Genomic DNA, 16,411 nt, shown 5'->3' with positions numbered 1-16,411 from the left:
CTTGAAGGTAGCTGAAGCTGAGTGTCCCTAACCCCAGAAGACTTGGCCTCTGAAGTAATAGCTGCCAATAGCTGCCCAGCCTGAGAGTCTCCTTGGGGGTTCCCCACCATCACTGGGTTGGGGAGGGGCACCACTGAGAGCAAGCAAGGCATACATAAACTTGACCCATTCTGTCATTAACTCCATGCATAAGGATCATTGGCCTCTTTCATGAGTTTCTCTGTGTTGATAGATCTTGTTCAGCATGTTCAAGGCTCAGGTTCAATCTCCAGTACCTCAGAAGAAGGAAAAAAAAAAAAAAAAAAAAAAAAGAGGAGGAGGAGAAAGGGAGGGGAGGAGGAGGAGGAAATGGAAGAAGATGAAGAAAAAGTGGTGGAGGAGGGGGAGGAGAAAGAAGGAGAAGAAGGAGGAGAAGAAGAAGAGAGAATGGATAAATGAATAAAGGGAGATAGCTCAATAGGTAAGCCCTTGCCACTTGAGGACCAGAGTTTGTATCTCCAGAGCCCATGTAAATCCTGGGTGAGCAAAGTGACCATCTGTTATTCTAATTCTAACCTGAGAATGTAGATAAGGGCAAGCTGGTTAGTGAGATTAACCATATTGGTGAGCTCTGGGCTCTGGGTTTGATTGAGAGCCCCGACCTCATTGAATAAGAATAGGAGGGAAAATAGATAGATGGATAGGTAGGTAGGTAAGTAGATAGATAGATAGATAGATAGATAGATAGATAGATAGATAGATAGATAGATAGATGTAAAAATAAATTTGGGGGGATTTTTTTTGAGACAGGGTCTCACTATATAGCTCTGACTGTCCTGGAACTCACAATATAGACCAAGCTGGCCTCAAACTCATAGAGATCCCCTGCCTCTGCCTCAGAAGTGCTAGGATTAAAGGCAGCGCTACTAAGCCTGGCCTTACAATGTTTTCAGTGACATGGCAGCATTGTTCATTTAAGCAAAGTCAGACTACTCTGATAAAAAATCTTGACAGAAGAATAAAATCATATAAAAGAAATTCCATGTATACTGTGAATGAACCTGACGAATTTTGCTTGCTCTTTTTGCCAGGCAAGCAGGATCCAAGCAGACATCCATGACTGGTGGTCAGATGTGCTTCTTTCTTCTTTTGACATAACACAGCATCCGACCTTAATGTTTCCCAAATTGTATTTCTGCGCTGTTACTTTATTCAGCAGAACGCAGCCACGAGCCCCAAAGGACAGAAATTTGGAAAGGAAAACAGTTTAGCAAAGATAAGCAAAACAACCCTCCACGCCGTTGCACGCAGCACACAAAGTCTGTTTATGCAATCATCTGTTAAGAATGTGCCTAACCTGATCAGTGGGACTTACTTTCCATTAAACAGCTTTTGGGAGTCAATTAAAGCTATTAAGGAAGGAATTTTTAAAAATACAATCAGAGAAATGGCTCAGATGGTAATGGTGCTTTGTGCTTGATAAACATCATGACCAAAACATTCCGGTGGGGGAGCTCAGCTTATAGTTTACATCCTGTCATGAAGGGAAGCCTTGAAGGAACATGCTTACTGGCTTATTCCTCATGACTTGCTCAGCCTGCTATTTTATAGAACCTGGGACCCCCTGTCCAGTGGTAGCACCACCCACAATGGGCTGGGCTCTCCTCTATCATCATTAATCAATACAGTGCCCAACAGGACGTTCTGATGGAGGCAAATCAACAAATGTCTCCTCTTCCTCAGATGACTTTAGCTTATGTCAAGTTGACAAATGAAAACAAACACCAAACAAATAAACAACAACTAACCAGCACTCTGCACGGGCCTGACTACCCAAGTTTCTTCTTCAGAACTAACAGAGAAAGGAGAGAACCCACTCCCAAAGCCTGGCCCCTAACCTCCACATACATGCTGTTGCAGAAGCATGACCCCACAGGAAAATAAATGAATGTCAAAATAAATAAATCAGTTGCACGTGTTTCCACCCACACAGGTGCTTGCACACTCATGCACAACATGGTGATCAAATCAAGTGCTGGTTAGTTTTATGTCAGTTTGGTACAAGCTAGAGTCATTTGGGAAGGAGAAGCCTCAACTGAGAAAGTTTCTCTATCAGATTGACCTGTGGCGCATTTTCTTTGATGACTGATGTGAAAGCTCATTGTGGGAGGTGCCAGATGGTAGCCTCAGGTACTTTAGGAAAGCAGGCTGGGGGCTGGAGAAAGCTCAGCTGTTCAGCATACTAAGTGCTCTTCCAGAGAACCTGGGTTCAATTCCCACACCCACTCACATGGTGGCTAGCAACCATCTATAATTCCAGTACCAGGGTTTCTAATACCCTCTTCTGGCTTCCCTGGGCATCAGGCACATACACGGCAAATAGACTGACATGCAAGCAAAACACCAATACCCATACTTAAAAAAAAAAAAAAAAAAAGTTTAGAAAGGAAGGAAGGAAAAGAAAGCTGAGCAAATCACGAAGAACAAGCCAGTAAGCAGCATTGCTCATGGCCTCTGTTCCTGCTCCTCCTTCCAGGTTCCTTGAGCCCCAACCCTGATTTCCCTTCATGATAGACTATAAGATATAAGCCAGAACAAACCCTTTCCTCTTCAAGTTGCTTTTGACCATGGTGTTCTGTCACAACACTAGAAACCCTAAGACAACAAATAAAATAAATTCTAAAGGTTACAAAAATAAAAAGAGTGAAGGCTTTAGCTCAGTGGTAGAGCATTCACCTAGCACAGATGAGGCATTAGGTTCAACTCTCAGTACCACGAAAAGAAACAGAAAAAGAAGAGAAGGAAAGAGGGAGGGAGGGAAGGAGTGAGGGAGGAAAAGAGAGAAAGGGAGGTAGCTTAGAGATGAAGAGATGGCCACACAGTTTCAGGGTGCTTGCCCTAACTGAAATCTGGATTCCACCTGTAAGAAACCAATGTTCCCTACAAGCATCTGTACCCCCATCACCAGGTGGACAGAGTCAGGAGGATTGCTGCAGTCTGCTGGCCTAGTAAAGGCAGAAACCCAGGTTCAAGAGACTCTTCATGAGATGAACAGGTAAGGAGTGATGGAAGAGAGCCCTCACTCTTTTGACCTCTATATACATGCCTATGGAAACTTGCATACACAGACACAAATAAAAGACCTTGTATATACATAAAAAAATTGTGCCAGTAAGGTGGATAAAGGCACTTGAGCATGTGTGTGCTCACATACACAATAAATAAATGTATTTTAAACTGTAAAGCCTAGTTTAGCAGTACACACCTTTCATCTCCTAGCAGTACACAAACAGAGACAAGCAGATCCCTGTGCGGCTGGGCTATTCTGATCTGCCTACGGAGTTCCAAGCCATTCAGGGTCTTAGAGTTTACTGCTGCAAACAGACACCGTGACCAAGTCAACTCTTATAAGGACAACATTTAACTGGGGCTGGTTTACAGGTTCTGAGGTTCAGTCCATTATCAACAAGGCAGGAGCATGGCAGCATCCAGGAAGTCGTGGTGCAGGAGCAGCTGAGAGTTCTACACTTTGTTCCAAAGGCAGGCAAACAGAAGACTGGCTTCCAGGCATCTGGACGAGAGTCTTAAAACCCACACCCATGGTGACATACCCACTCCAACAAGGCCACACCTCCTAATAGTACCACTCCTTGGGACAAGCACATCCAAACACAAAGGACTATGTAGTGAGACCCTGTGTTTTTTAAATTAACTTATAAAAATAAAGTTGAAGGTGTGGAAAGATGGCTCTGCAGTTAAAAGCACGTGTTGCTTGCAAAGGACTTGGGTTTGGTTCCCAGCACCTACATGCAGGCTCACAACCATCTGTCACTCTAGTTTCAGGGGACCTAATGCCCACCCTCTCTTCTTCTAGCCTCTGAAGACAATGAGTGCACCGCACACACACACACATGCATGCAGGCAAAACACTCATATACATAAAATAAAATTATAAATTAATAAATGTTTTTAAAAGGATAACTTTAAAACGTCTATTAATAGAGGAATGGCTGAATAGGCTGAATATGATAGGGTTCAATGAGTCCTGGAGAACAGCTTGGCAGGTGTGTGTGTGTGTGTGTGTGTGTGAGAGAGAGAGAGAGAGAGAGAGAGAGAGAGAGAGAGAGAGAGAGAGAGAGAGAGAGAGCACTGGGGTGTAGCTCAGTGGTAGAGTGTTTGCGTTTGCTTCATCTGTTCCATGGCAACACCACACACACAAACTGAAACTAAACAAACATCTACCTACTACCAAATAAGCCAAAAAGTAGCTGTTGATTTGAAATAAAAATCTACATTTACAAAAAGTCTGTACACAAACATTGACATTATTAAAAAACATTGGCTTTATTAAAACATATCCCAAAGTTGGAGGGCTGGCGAAATAGTATCAGTGGGTAAAGGTACTTGCCACAAATACTTGGTGACCTGAGTTCAGTGCTTGCAACCCACTGTAAAGGTTGCAGAGAACTGAATCTATGAAGTTGTCTTTTGACATCAGCATTATTTCAGTGGGACATGTACATCACACTCATACACACAGCATCCCACATATACAATCAGTAACCAGAACAATAACCAGAATAACAATGACAATGGCCAAGATTGGGATCAAACCCAGTGTTCCAATTGGTGAATGGTTAAACAAACTGTAATACAACCATGCCATGAGGTATAACTCAGCAATTTAGAGGAATATTTTTTTAAAATGTATGTACTCACCAGGCATGGTGGTGCATGCCATTAACCCTAGCACTTAGGAAACAGAGGTAGGTTGATCTCTATGAGTTCTGGGCCAGCCTGGTCTACCTAGTGAGTTCCAGGCCAGATAGGGATACACAGTGAGCCATGTCTCAAAAAAGAAAAGAGAGAGACAGAGGAGAGAAAGAGAGTGAGAGAGACAGAGACACAGAGAGAGAGACACACACAGAGAGACTGGGTGGGGGAGCCAAACAACAACAACAAAAAAACTATACATTTAGATGGATTTCAAAGGAATTCTACTGAAAAAAAAACCTCAAAATGTTAAGACAGGATGATGTGACCAGCAGAACACGCTTGAAATGAAAATTACAGAGACACAGATGAGATCAGCGGTTGCCACAGTCAGGAACGTGAGCATCTCGGAAGTGGGAACGTGAGGGTTACATGGTGATCAGGGAATTTGTGTTGGCTGCTCCAGGAGTTGCCACGTGATAAATCGTACAGGATTCAGTCTCCCCCACACTGCTCTGGTGTGTAAAGGAACACACACTGAGCTGATGATCTCTGTGAACTGCACCAAAGTGAGTTTCTTGGGCTTGACACTCCACTATAGGTGTGTAAGGCATTGCTATAGGGGTGTGACATATCACAAGGGGAGAAAAGTGGTGACAAGCATACAGAACTTTTCTGTATGATTTTTTTTTTTTTGCAAGCACTTGTGAATGTGAAGCTTTTCCCAAAATCAACAGCTTAAAAAAAAAAAAAAAAAAAAAAAAAAAAGGAAAACCAGGGACATAGCTCAGTGGTAATTACTTAGCAAGCACAGGCCTTGGGTTGAATTGCCAGTATTAAGAGAGTTCAGTGAATTATCCTTTCCAAAGTTAAAAACGAAGACAACATAGCATTTTGAGTGACAGAGATTCTGAAAGTCACACATACAGGGGCTGAGGTGTGGCTCAGCAAGGCCCTGGGTTTGCTCTCCAGCACTAGAAGGGGAAAAAAATGTTCTAATGTTGTAAAAACTGGGGGCTGGAGAGACAGCTCAAGCAATTAAGAACACTGGCTGGTGTTCTAAAGGACTGGGTTAGATTCCCCACATACACATGGCTCATAACCATCTGTAACTCTGGTCCTGAGGGACCCAACTCCTCTTCTGACCTTTCTGGACACAAGTAATACACAGACATAGATGCAGGCAAAACATTCTTACATATGAAATAAAATAAAAATTTAAAGTCGTAAAACTATGTAATCCCATCCTTACAAAAACAGGTCCCATTTCTTATATGTGCAAAAGCAAGGTCACCTCTGAGTGCAAGCTGTGTCACCTCTGGGACCCTGACTGTTTCTAAGGTTTGCCCATATGCCATTCTTGCACACATCTCTGCTTCTATTTACATTTTGAACAGCTTAGAGATCTTTCAAATATAAGCAGTAAGTAAAGAAATAAATACAAAAAAGCTATAAAAGTAAGGCAGTCCTCCATTCTGGAAGGCTAGCTTCTCAGTCCTAGGTCAGTGACCTGCAGGATACTCCCTCCCTCTGAATCTGTTGCAGCTAGCTTCTAATGTTTCTTTTTACAAACACAGACAAGTGAGGTGAGGTGTCTGCCATTTAATGTACAAAGTGGAGCCTGGGCCATTCTGTTCTACCTTGAAAACATACCTGGGAGACTTGGCTATAACTGTGTCCAGAGCCGCCACCTCTTCAACTGCACGTGCTAATGTTATCTTAAGTATGAATCAGAATTAACAATCCTCCATTAATAGCATTTAACAGAGCAAGGAGTTTAATGTCCTCTGGTCAGTTCTAGTCTTTTGGTCTTACAAACAATGCAGCCAAGCTAGGATGTCATTCAGTGGTAGAACACTTGCTAATCATGACCAGACCCTGGGTTCCATCCCCAGGATAGGAAGCAACAACAACAACAACAAAAATATTGCTGTATGTGTAACACTTTCAACATGTACGGGTTCTCTGCTGGTAAATTGGGGTACAACATATCTTTCATTTACTCCTACCCCTTTCTAAGAAGTCTCCCTAATAGGAAAATCAGTCCCCATCTATTACACAAGCACAAATAGTTTCTACTTTGACATTATTTTTAACATCACATCTTTTATTTGTGATGTAGAAGCAGTTGGGATGGGGACTCCTCGGCAACCGAGAGCCCCTCTCTTGCTCTCAGTGTCCTTCCTGGGATGGGTGTATGATAACATCATGAAGGTGGTGAAGCAGGCACCCAAGGGCCCACTAAAGGTCATCCTGGGCTACACTGAGGACCAGGTTGTTTCCTGCTAAGCAACTCCCACTCTTCCACTTTTGATGCTGGGGCTGGCATTGCTCTCAATGACAACTTTGTGAAGCTCATTTCCTGGTATGACAATGAATATAGCTATAGCAACAGGGTGGTGGACCTCATGGCCTACATGGCCTCCAAGGAGTAAGAAGCCCATCACTTTTCTTAATCCTACGTGTTAACATATAAGCCAGAGGAATAGAACTGGGGTACTAGTGCATGATCCACTTACCTTCCTGGGGTCTCAGAGAACGAATGTGAGGCAAAGTTTGGAGAGACCAAGGGAGCCTTCAAAGGGACAACACAAACTGTTTCTATTGAGACAGCCTGGGCTATGATAGTAGAGAACCTGGTGATGCAGAAGACTTCAGCTGATGGAACTCTTAATGGAGAAACTGAAACCCAGTGGGCAGAAGAATTTGACCTCCAGGGTCAGGACCCTAAAGCCTGATTCCAGGTCTTAGCCATGCTGCTCGCAAAAAGACACACAGAGAGAGGCTGCCTGACTCCACACAGAACTATAAAAGGCAAAAGACCAGAGCTGAAGCCTGCCCCACCCCCACCCCAACACCCCAAACAGAAGCTGTGGCTTCCACATCACCATCACGGGCAAACCCCTACTTTTGCTTTTGCTTGTAACCTCCAGGTACCCACCCTGTTCTCTGCTGATCAGGACCCAGGCTTCATCACCCTGTCAACCCTTGGCCATCAGGTTTCTATCCCTGCAGCTCATCACTGGGACCCCCCTCCCCCCCGCCCAGGAAACAGAAATCCCTTTACTGACTTTCCAGGGGTTTCCAGGAGATAACAAGACAACATAATATCACAAAAGCCAAGGGTTTGCTTGGGACTCAACAGCAGCCCTAGAGCCAAGCTAGGACCCAAACCTAGGCTTCAGATTTCAAGCCAGCACCAGCAGCAACTTCCCAAAGGTCCCTGGAGAGCTGAGTGGCAGTAGGCTATTTTAAGTCAACAAGGAGACTGAGAGATACGTGAACAAGAAAGGGTCTTAGAAAACTATGGGTCTATTTTTTTTTATTTTTATAAAGATTTATTTATTTTATTATGCGTGCTCTGTTTGCATGTACACCTGTGTGTCAGAAGAGGGTCTCATATTCCATTACAGATGGCTGTGAGCCACCACGTGGTTGCTGGGAATTGAACTCAGAACCTCTGGAAGAGCAGCCAGTGCTCTTAACCTCCAAGCCATCTCTCCAGCCCCAGCTTTGGGATTAATAACCAGCTCCTCTATCCCAGACGGTATAGCACTGGGTCAAGAAACTGCCCTCACTAACCCTCCAATTTCCTCTGTGTAAAATTAGGCCAGAGAGACCCATTTTCCAGGAAGAAGAACTCAACCATTTCTAGGATCCTTTCCTAAGGAAATCAGCCCTGCCCTAGGTCTAGTCCTCTAACTAAAGGCCTTGGACAGGAATACACCATCAGCACATGAGGCTGGAAAGCCCCTGCTTTCTTCCCAGCAGAGGTTATGTACCCCAGTTGGACCAAGGTCTGCCCAGCACAATGCTCCACAAACAGCTACCCCTGCTTACCACTGGCTGGGGCTCTGCCTCTGGCTTCCTCTAGTTGCCCCTGGCTGGAATGGGCCAGTTGCTCAGCAGCAAGTAACATCCCGGAAAGATGCTACTATCCATTTGTTTTACAGGTGGGCAAAGAAGATCACCGTAAAACAGCACGGAGCCTAACCCAGCTTGTCTAGAGGTCCTTCCTCTGAGACTCTGTGTCCCCCAAGCTGTTCAGGAACTTCACCCATTCCCATGGTGCTCCTTGCTCGTCACTCCTGGGATGGGCATGAGGCCTGGGGTCTGTGGATGGGGACCACTGGGTGGGAGAGAGGACGGGTCCAGGGGGACTAACCTGTAAAGCTGTAGCCGTTCTTGCTGCTGTCTTGAGTTGGTCCTCTAGCTTCTGCGGGGAGAAAAGGAAGTTGGGAGGAGTTGAGAGCTGCACTGTGGCTTCTCTGTTCACTTCAGCCCACTTGCTCCCTAGCTTTTCTGGCCTCCCTTCACCCTGTGCTCCTGCTTCACTTCTTCTTTTGTGGTAGCAGCCTCTGTTTCCTCCGAGCTGCTAGATCAAGGTCTCACTCCGAGAGGGGGGGTGGGGTGGGGAAGCTGGACTCAACCTCCCAAGAAGTGCAAGGAAGGGCAGCAGCTTGGTACTGTGGAGGGCTAAGGATGGGCCAGCTCTGCACCCTTGGGCAAGCCATGACTGTTCCCTGAGTCTCAGTTTCCCCATTGATAGAAAGGGGAAATTTATACTTTTAATATATATGTTTCCTCATTTATATCAACAATCAGACTAGCAAGTGTCACAGATGATGAACTGATAGCCTAGAGGGAACAAGGACCCAGTTCTAGATGGCCCAGGGCAGATCTCAGGCAGTATGGCCAGAACAGCAGGGAGGAAAAGCAGACCAGCCTCTCCTTTAGTCAGAAATTTCCACAAGCCTATCCTATAATACCAGCTACACTCTCTACAGAGCCCTAAAGAGAATGAGGAAGTGATTCAGGGAGGGAGAGCCTGCCCAAATTCCCTGTGGGAAACCATAACTCAAGAACGTGCCCTTCTGCTCCTGGGCCACTGGGGTTGTGGGGATGGAGATGCAGGAAGGGAAGAAAGCACTGGTCCCAGCACAGTCTTCCTGCCCTCAACCACTCAGAGTCAGTTCAGTACAGCTCACAGAAGGTGCAAGGAGATCAGAGGGGAAGGGGGCCCCAGTCCAGATGCCATCAAAGGTTTTGCAGGGCCCCTGTACAATTGTGTCTCAACTCCTTGGCCAGACTCCCACTGGGTGACTTAAGATAAGCATTTGCCCTTTTTGCATGTTGTTTTTTTTCCTGGCTATTGTCTTGTGTGGTGCTTGGCCTCAACCCCAGGGCCTTGTGCATGCATGGTAAGCATCTGCACGCTGAACCACACCCCTAGCTCCCATACACCCATGCTTTAGTTTACTTTGTCCATTATAACCAGACATTCACCTCCTGGCCTTACATAGCAGGGGTCTCCAGGCTGCTTCCAGGACTGAACTGCCAACTCCTTATGCCAGCTACATATCTCTGTCATGAACGGCTCTACTGAAGACGTAAGTAGAGCTCTGATCCCCAGGCCCCCACAGCCTCTCTGTTTCCTACCTCACTGTTCCTGCCTCAGCTTGGGATGCTGGTCACCCCTGCACACAACACCTTAGAACTCACCTTTGAATGTCTTATGCTCACAAGCCAGATCAGTCAGTACCTTCCTCAGTTCCTTGGAGGAGATGAGGTCATTGCCATCCCTTGACAAGGGTCTCTCCACTTGGAGGCAGGGGTGGGGGGGACTATGAGCATGCCTGGACATTAGAACAGGAGAGTAACACCAAGAGGGTGTCATCTACCCTTCAAATCTTCCCAGTATTGCTAACAATTGGAAGCCTCCAATTAGAGACAGAACATCTTTAGCCTCTCAGTTCTGACCTGCTGTGATGCTGATCTGGGCCAGTTCCCCTTCCTAAAGCAATCTGGCAGTCCCCATACTGATACAGCATTTGGTGGGGGACATTCAATCAGCATACCACAGGTCCAGAGTTCTGGGCTCCAGCAGTCATTCTGGCGTAGCTGGAACTACCTCTGTGCCTGGCAGGCTTGAGTCTCTTTCCACCCCAGACTTATGTCCCTCTTCTCCCGCCCTACCCCCCCCTATCCATTCTTTATTCTTTTCAAAAACAAGTTAGCTGAGCTGAGCATGGTTTGCAGGCACAGTCCTGCAAGCCCAGCATTCAGAAGGACTCCACAGGAGGTCCCTCAGCTCAAGGCTAGCCTCAGCTACATAGTGAGATCTTATTTCAAAAAATATAAACAACAACAACAACAACAAAAAACTTTAAAAATGTATCGTGGTAACACATGCATATATCACAAAATTTTATCCATTTATAAGTATTGAATCCTCATTATTGTTCATCACCAAGCCTCTTTGATTTTCCCAAACATAACACCACACTCACCAAACCCAAAAGCCTAGCAACCACTCTTCCCATTTGTCTCTATCAATGAACTACTGTAGTGAACTCTTATAACCAGGGTCATATAGTGTGTGTCCTGACTGGCTGATGCCACAGTGCACACTCACGACTCAGTCATGTTATATATAGGTCAGAAAGTCCTTCCAGACTGATGTACTATCCTGTGCCATAATTCCAGCAATTGGGAAGCCAGGGCAGGAGGACCAAGAGCTCAAGATCATCCTTAGCTACAGACCAAGTCTGAGGTCAACCTGCAGTACATGATGTTGGTATCAGGAACAGCTTTCACCTCTGAACCCAGCGGTGATGTCATCCATAGGCGACAGGGAACTGTGCATCTGTTGCCATGGCAATGGCCATCAATTTCTAGCTTACATTTGGTTCAGCTCCCACCTTTACCTGGGAGCAGTTACGTCACAATTTAAATAAAAGGCAGACCCTCCTGCCCGCTTCTCTTCTCTTCTTTCTCCCTTTCCCTCCTTAATCTCCATCATCCTCAATAAACCTCTTCCAGGTGGAACTGTATTGGCCTGGTGTACTCTGTCCAGACATGAGCCGAGATTCTATCACAACACATGAGACCTTACCTCAAGCAAACAGCAGAACCTGTTTCCTGCAGTAGAATCTAATGTTCTAAGCCAGCCTGTGCTACATAGCCTTGCCTCAATAGAAAGGGGGAAATGTCCTTTTAAAATGTTTAAAACTATTCCACTGTGTATATACACCATGTTTTTTCTATCCATTCACCTATTGATGAACATGGGTTCCTGCTACCTCCCGAGTTCCGTTCATAGCCCCACTATGCATGGGTGTACAAACAATCTTTTTTTGACGTTTCTATCTAAATTTTATTTATTTGTTTGTTTGTTTGTTTGTTTGTTTGTTTGCTGAGATAGGATCTTAACTCTGTAACCCTTGGCTGGCCTGGAACTCACCATGTAAACTGAACTGGTCTCCAACTCACAGACACTTGTCTGCCTCTGCTCCAGAGTGTTGGAATTAAAGGCATGTGCTACCATACGACATCTAGCTAAATTTTTAATAGCATTGCTTTATTTGAATGCTATCCAATTTATAATTTTTGTAATTTACAGTACCTTATACACAGATCTCCTATTTACTCTAGTAATAGGGAGCATTCCCTTAAAATATACTTACATTCTAAAAAGAAAAAAAAATGCCACTGTGGTCTGGAGAGATGGCTCAAAGATTAAGAGACCCCAGAAGAACACAGCAGATCTCATTTGTCTGTAACTCCAAGATGTGACACCCCCACACAGACATACTACATGCAGGCAAAACACCAATGCCCATAAAATTAATGAATAAATAATTAGAAACGCCAATGCGTTGACGGTAATGGTAAGAGCAGGAGTCTAGAAATGGCATACTAACACAGGCCACACTCCATCTCCAGTGTCTTCAGTCTGAAGACAAAACTCCTTGCCCTGTCCACAGATGAGGGAGGTTAAAAACCAGATTAGCATTTCGCTAGAGGTGCCTAGAGAAGGGACAGCGATCAAACTTGAGGGACACAGGCTCTGAGACTTCCCAGCGTGAAGTTAAGCCAAACAATGGGTTGCTGGCATTCCCTGGGCTCATCATGACATGGTGATAATGATGCCCAGTACACAGAGTAGCTGCACAGTTGCTAGGTAACCTAAGGGAGCAGTTTAGCCTATGGCCAGCATGTACTGAGTTCCAAGAATGAGTGGCTCCCCTCATCCAACCTATGCAACACACACACACACACACACACACACACACACACAACTCACTTCCTTTCCAAACAGAGAGGACTCGATTGCAATGAAGTATAGCCACGGGCTGAGTACACCATCAGTCTGACCTCCATCACCTTCCCACCCATTACCAGCTCCAAACATTAGGGAAAGAGCTCTGGGTGTCTTGGTTCAGGGCTGCCTGCCACTGCAGGGACATCCTTTTCCCTGGGACATCTTACTGCTGTGAGATCCCATTCAAGCCAAAAGCCAATCTAAACCTTAATTTCCCCAACTCTCAAGGGAAGCTTTTTTTTTTTTTTTTTTTTTTTTTTTTTGGTCTTGTCATGAGTTCTCAATGTGTGAATCTCACGAATCCCACCCACCTGTACATGAAGCAGGGGACAGCCACTGGAGCATCTGCAGGCTAGTAATCTGTAGATGCCAACCAAACTTACAGGCATTCCCACCCAGACTGGTCTCCTATAGATCACAGCAGCTGTCAAGCATCCACCACGGACTACCCGACCAAGCGAAACTACAAAACTTGCAAAATCGGTGGGATTTCACGAAGTTGGTGAAGGCAAGGCAGAGGCAACAGCAGAAGACCACAGAGAAGGATGTCTATGGGGGAAGTAAATGACATCAAAAAGATGTACTGAGTTCTCGGAATGCTCAGGCCGGGGTGGGGTGGGGGTGCCCAAGAAGTGGCTCAGTGGTTAAGAGCACTTGGTGCTATTTCAGAGGGCCCCAGTTTGGTTCCCAGCACCTACATGGTGGCTCGCAGCTATCAACAACTCTAGTTTCACGGGATCTGAGCCCCTCTTTTGACCTTGGAGGCCAGATTCACACATGATCCCCTAAAAGGGGGTGTCAAAGTGATCCTTGTTTTTAAAGGCCCTAGTTTGTTTGGCTGTTTGTTTTATTATTTTTGTAAGTTGGGGTTTTTCTACTATAGCCCTGGCTCTTCTGGAATTCACAATGGAGGCAGCCCAGACTGGCCTCAAACTCACAGAGCTCTGCCTGCCTCTGCCTCCCAAATGTTGGGATTAGAGGTCCCAAGTGATGTGATTAAAGGTGTGCACCACCATGTCCAGCTCACCCAGGTGATTTTGTAAAACAAAACAACCTCTTACAACAAATCAATAGGAAGTCTGCTACTGGTTAACTTCGTTAGAAAAATAAATCTTCACCACTCAGACTGTGAGTCATTCTTCACAAACAGCTATGCTCATGACCATAGTTAGAATTAAAACATTCTTAACCAAGAGGTATATGATTCATTTATCATCATAATCTTTATCTTTTCTGGACAATAACCCATTCCAGCCTAGCTCCCCACACATTTCTGTGACTATGTTGGTCCTGTCTGCAAGACAGACCAACCCCACAGCAGGATGTGATGGGGAGATATCATCCTGACCTTCTTCTTTCCTGACAAGATTACAGTCACCCTACCCCAAAGAAAGAGATAGCGCCCCCAAAAGGTCAGAGGGCTCTGCCAAGCACCATCGCACACCAGAGGGAAAAATTCCGCAGTGAGACTAGGTCCCCATCATGCTCTTTGATAGGCCTGAAGTCGCTTTGGTTGTAAAACTAAGGGAAACTGAGGTCCAATGAAGCCATGGACTCTGGCCCAGGTCCAGTTGGTGTCAACGCTGGCACTGGAAAGAAAGCAGTTAACCAAAGTGAAGACTTGGTGAAGCTCCACGTGGGTCCGTGGTGCCCACTCCTGTCTCGGGGCTCCTAGCCCGTGGTTGGCGGGAAAGTCGAGGTCGCGGATCCTGCCTGGGCGACTTCATGCTTGGGTGGGCCTGCGGGGGTCCATCAGCCTGACCACAGCCCGCAGCAGACCGCGCCCCACGCGGGGCCCCCGCCCGCTCCCCTTCCCCTCCCCCGGCAGGAGGAGGAGACTCGGTGGCCCTCCCCCGGCCTCCCGACGGCCGCTGCAGCCAGCCCCGCGCCCGCTCCACCCAAAGCAGTAGCTCGAACGTCCGGAATCCCGGTCCCGGCCCGAGGTGAGTGGGGACGGCAGGGCAGGAGGTCATCGCGGCCCGGAACTCGCTGAAGTCCCGGAGCCTCTCACGCAAGGGAAGAACTTTGCAGCGAGGGACAGGAGCCGGGGCGGCCCCCGCCGCACCCCAAACTTGAGCCCAACTTTTTAGTCCCCTCTTGGGGTTCCCCGGCCCGTCTCCATCCAGGTGGAAGCCGGGTCCCATGTCGGGGCAGTGGGGGAGGGGGCGCCCGTGGAATGCCGGCAGAGCGGGGGGGGGGGGGGGGTGGCAGGCGGGGGCGGAATGTGGAACTCTCCCGGGGGACCCAACGTGGTCACCATGGCGAGTGCAGGACGGACGGGTGGCATTGGCCAATCAGAGCAGGACTTTACGTCCAGACCCGTTGCGCTGCCAATGGAAACCAAGCGGTGGTGTGGGCGGGACCGCGCCTTGCAAGACCGGACCCCCGCACCCCCTCCAACCGCTAGGGGGAGCGGGCCTGGGGCTGGTGGCCTGCGAAGGGGCTACCAAGTAGGGACTAAGACTGGGCCCTGGAAAGTTGAAAACTTAATTTCGGGAAGGAATGCGGGCAAGTGGGGCAAGGACTTGATGCTAAGAAAAGGGAGGGACCTTAGCAGCCCATTGCCCTTGTAGTGCCGAGGGATAGCAGCACTCTTCCCCATCTGGCGACTTCAGTTTGTGTAAGTGCATGTCCCTTATTCGGCCCGGATTCCCGAGCTTTTTTTGTAGGAGTATGATGGGTTCTTATTGGCACAGAGTCTGCCCGCCTGCTTGAGATATTAAGAATCTTGTTGGTGCCTCTCAATGTGATACACAGGGACACTGATGCCCAGAAAGGCCAGCGACCTGCACATACCACACAGTGTGTAATATAGCAAAGCTGGGTTAATGGCTGTCCTATAACGAATGTGCGATTCCAAGAGTTGTTGAGAGTCCTGGGACCAGAGTAGGTGCCCAGAAAGGCTTCCACTTTCCTGTATCCAAGCCACATTTTTTTGGCGGGCATAGTATCTGAAGATCTCCCTAGTAGGCGCTCCCAGGGGCATGGTGCTCTTAAGGTAGTCATGACCCAGCCACAAGCTCTGTTCTAGCACAGAAAACCTGCTTTCCTCCTCACCCCCCCCCCCACTCCTCCGTTTCTTTCCTGGAGGTCCAGCAGCTGTAAGCTGGGCTCTTAGTATCCATGGTCAGAGGGACAGACAACCCGCAGTCTGTGGGCTGACCAGCCCTGCACTTATCCAATCAGGCAGTCCCCTTGCGGTTTCCTGCTGGGCTCTAATCCCTACCCACAGCTAGGCCTGTGGCCCTGGGCTTAGCCCAGAGTCCACCTGAAAGATTCTAAGAGGATATGGGAGGATTCAGAGCTGTGGAGGTCCTGGGTTCCCCATTCCCTCAAGCTGGTTCCCTTCCAAGTCTTACTATTACTCACTCTTCTCCGAGGATCCTGAGAACCAACCAAACATTGAATATCTCCTCCCTCTACCCAGCCAGAGAGTTCCTCAGGCAAGAGCTCAGACACCTGACTCTGACCTTGGCCACCAATGGGCTTAAGACACCTACCTGTATCAGCGCCTGGCTGAAAACCGAGTTCTGATTTTTAGGATGACACAACTCTCCCAGACTCTGTCTGGTCACCGGAGGACTCCCTAATAAGGACTTTATCTGTCTTCCATAG

General features: G+C 47.1%; 2 protein-coding genes across 2 annotated transcripts in view; one reads left to right on the top strand and one right to left on the bottom strand.

Annotated features, from left to right (window-relative positions):
- The window catches only part of ADGRG5 (adhesion G protein-coupled receptor G5), a gene marked incomplete at its 5' end in the record, with an annotated part of 23,220 nt that extends 8,280 nt beyond the window's left edge, over positions 1-14,940 (bottom strand). The window contains 2 exons of the mRNA XM_080936654.1: positions 8,858-8,908; positions 14,559-14,940. Of these exons, the coding sequence (XP_080792780.1) occupies positions 8,858-8,908; positions 14,559-14,940 (433 nt within the window). The remainder of the gene's footprint in view (positions 1-8,857; positions 8,909-14,558) is intronic.
- CCDC102A (coiled-coil domain containing 102A) overlaps positions 14,658-16,411 on the top strand; it is a 15,074-nt gene continuing 13,320 nt past the window's right edge. The window contains exon 1 of the mRNA XM_080937226.1: positions 14,658-14,739. The gene's annotated coding sequence lies outside the window, so the exon portion shown is untranslated. The remainder of the gene's footprint in view (positions 14,740-16,411) is intronic.

The sequence above is a fragment of the Micromys minutus genome (genome assembly GCF_963924665.1).
Source record: "Micromys minutus genome assembly, chromosome: 24".
Lineage (NCBI taxonomy): Eukaryota > Metazoa > Chordata > Mammalia > Rodentia > Muridae > Micromys > Micromys minutus.
Note: the sequence above shows the minus strand (reverse complement) of the source record. Positions and strands in the feature narration are given on the sequence as shown.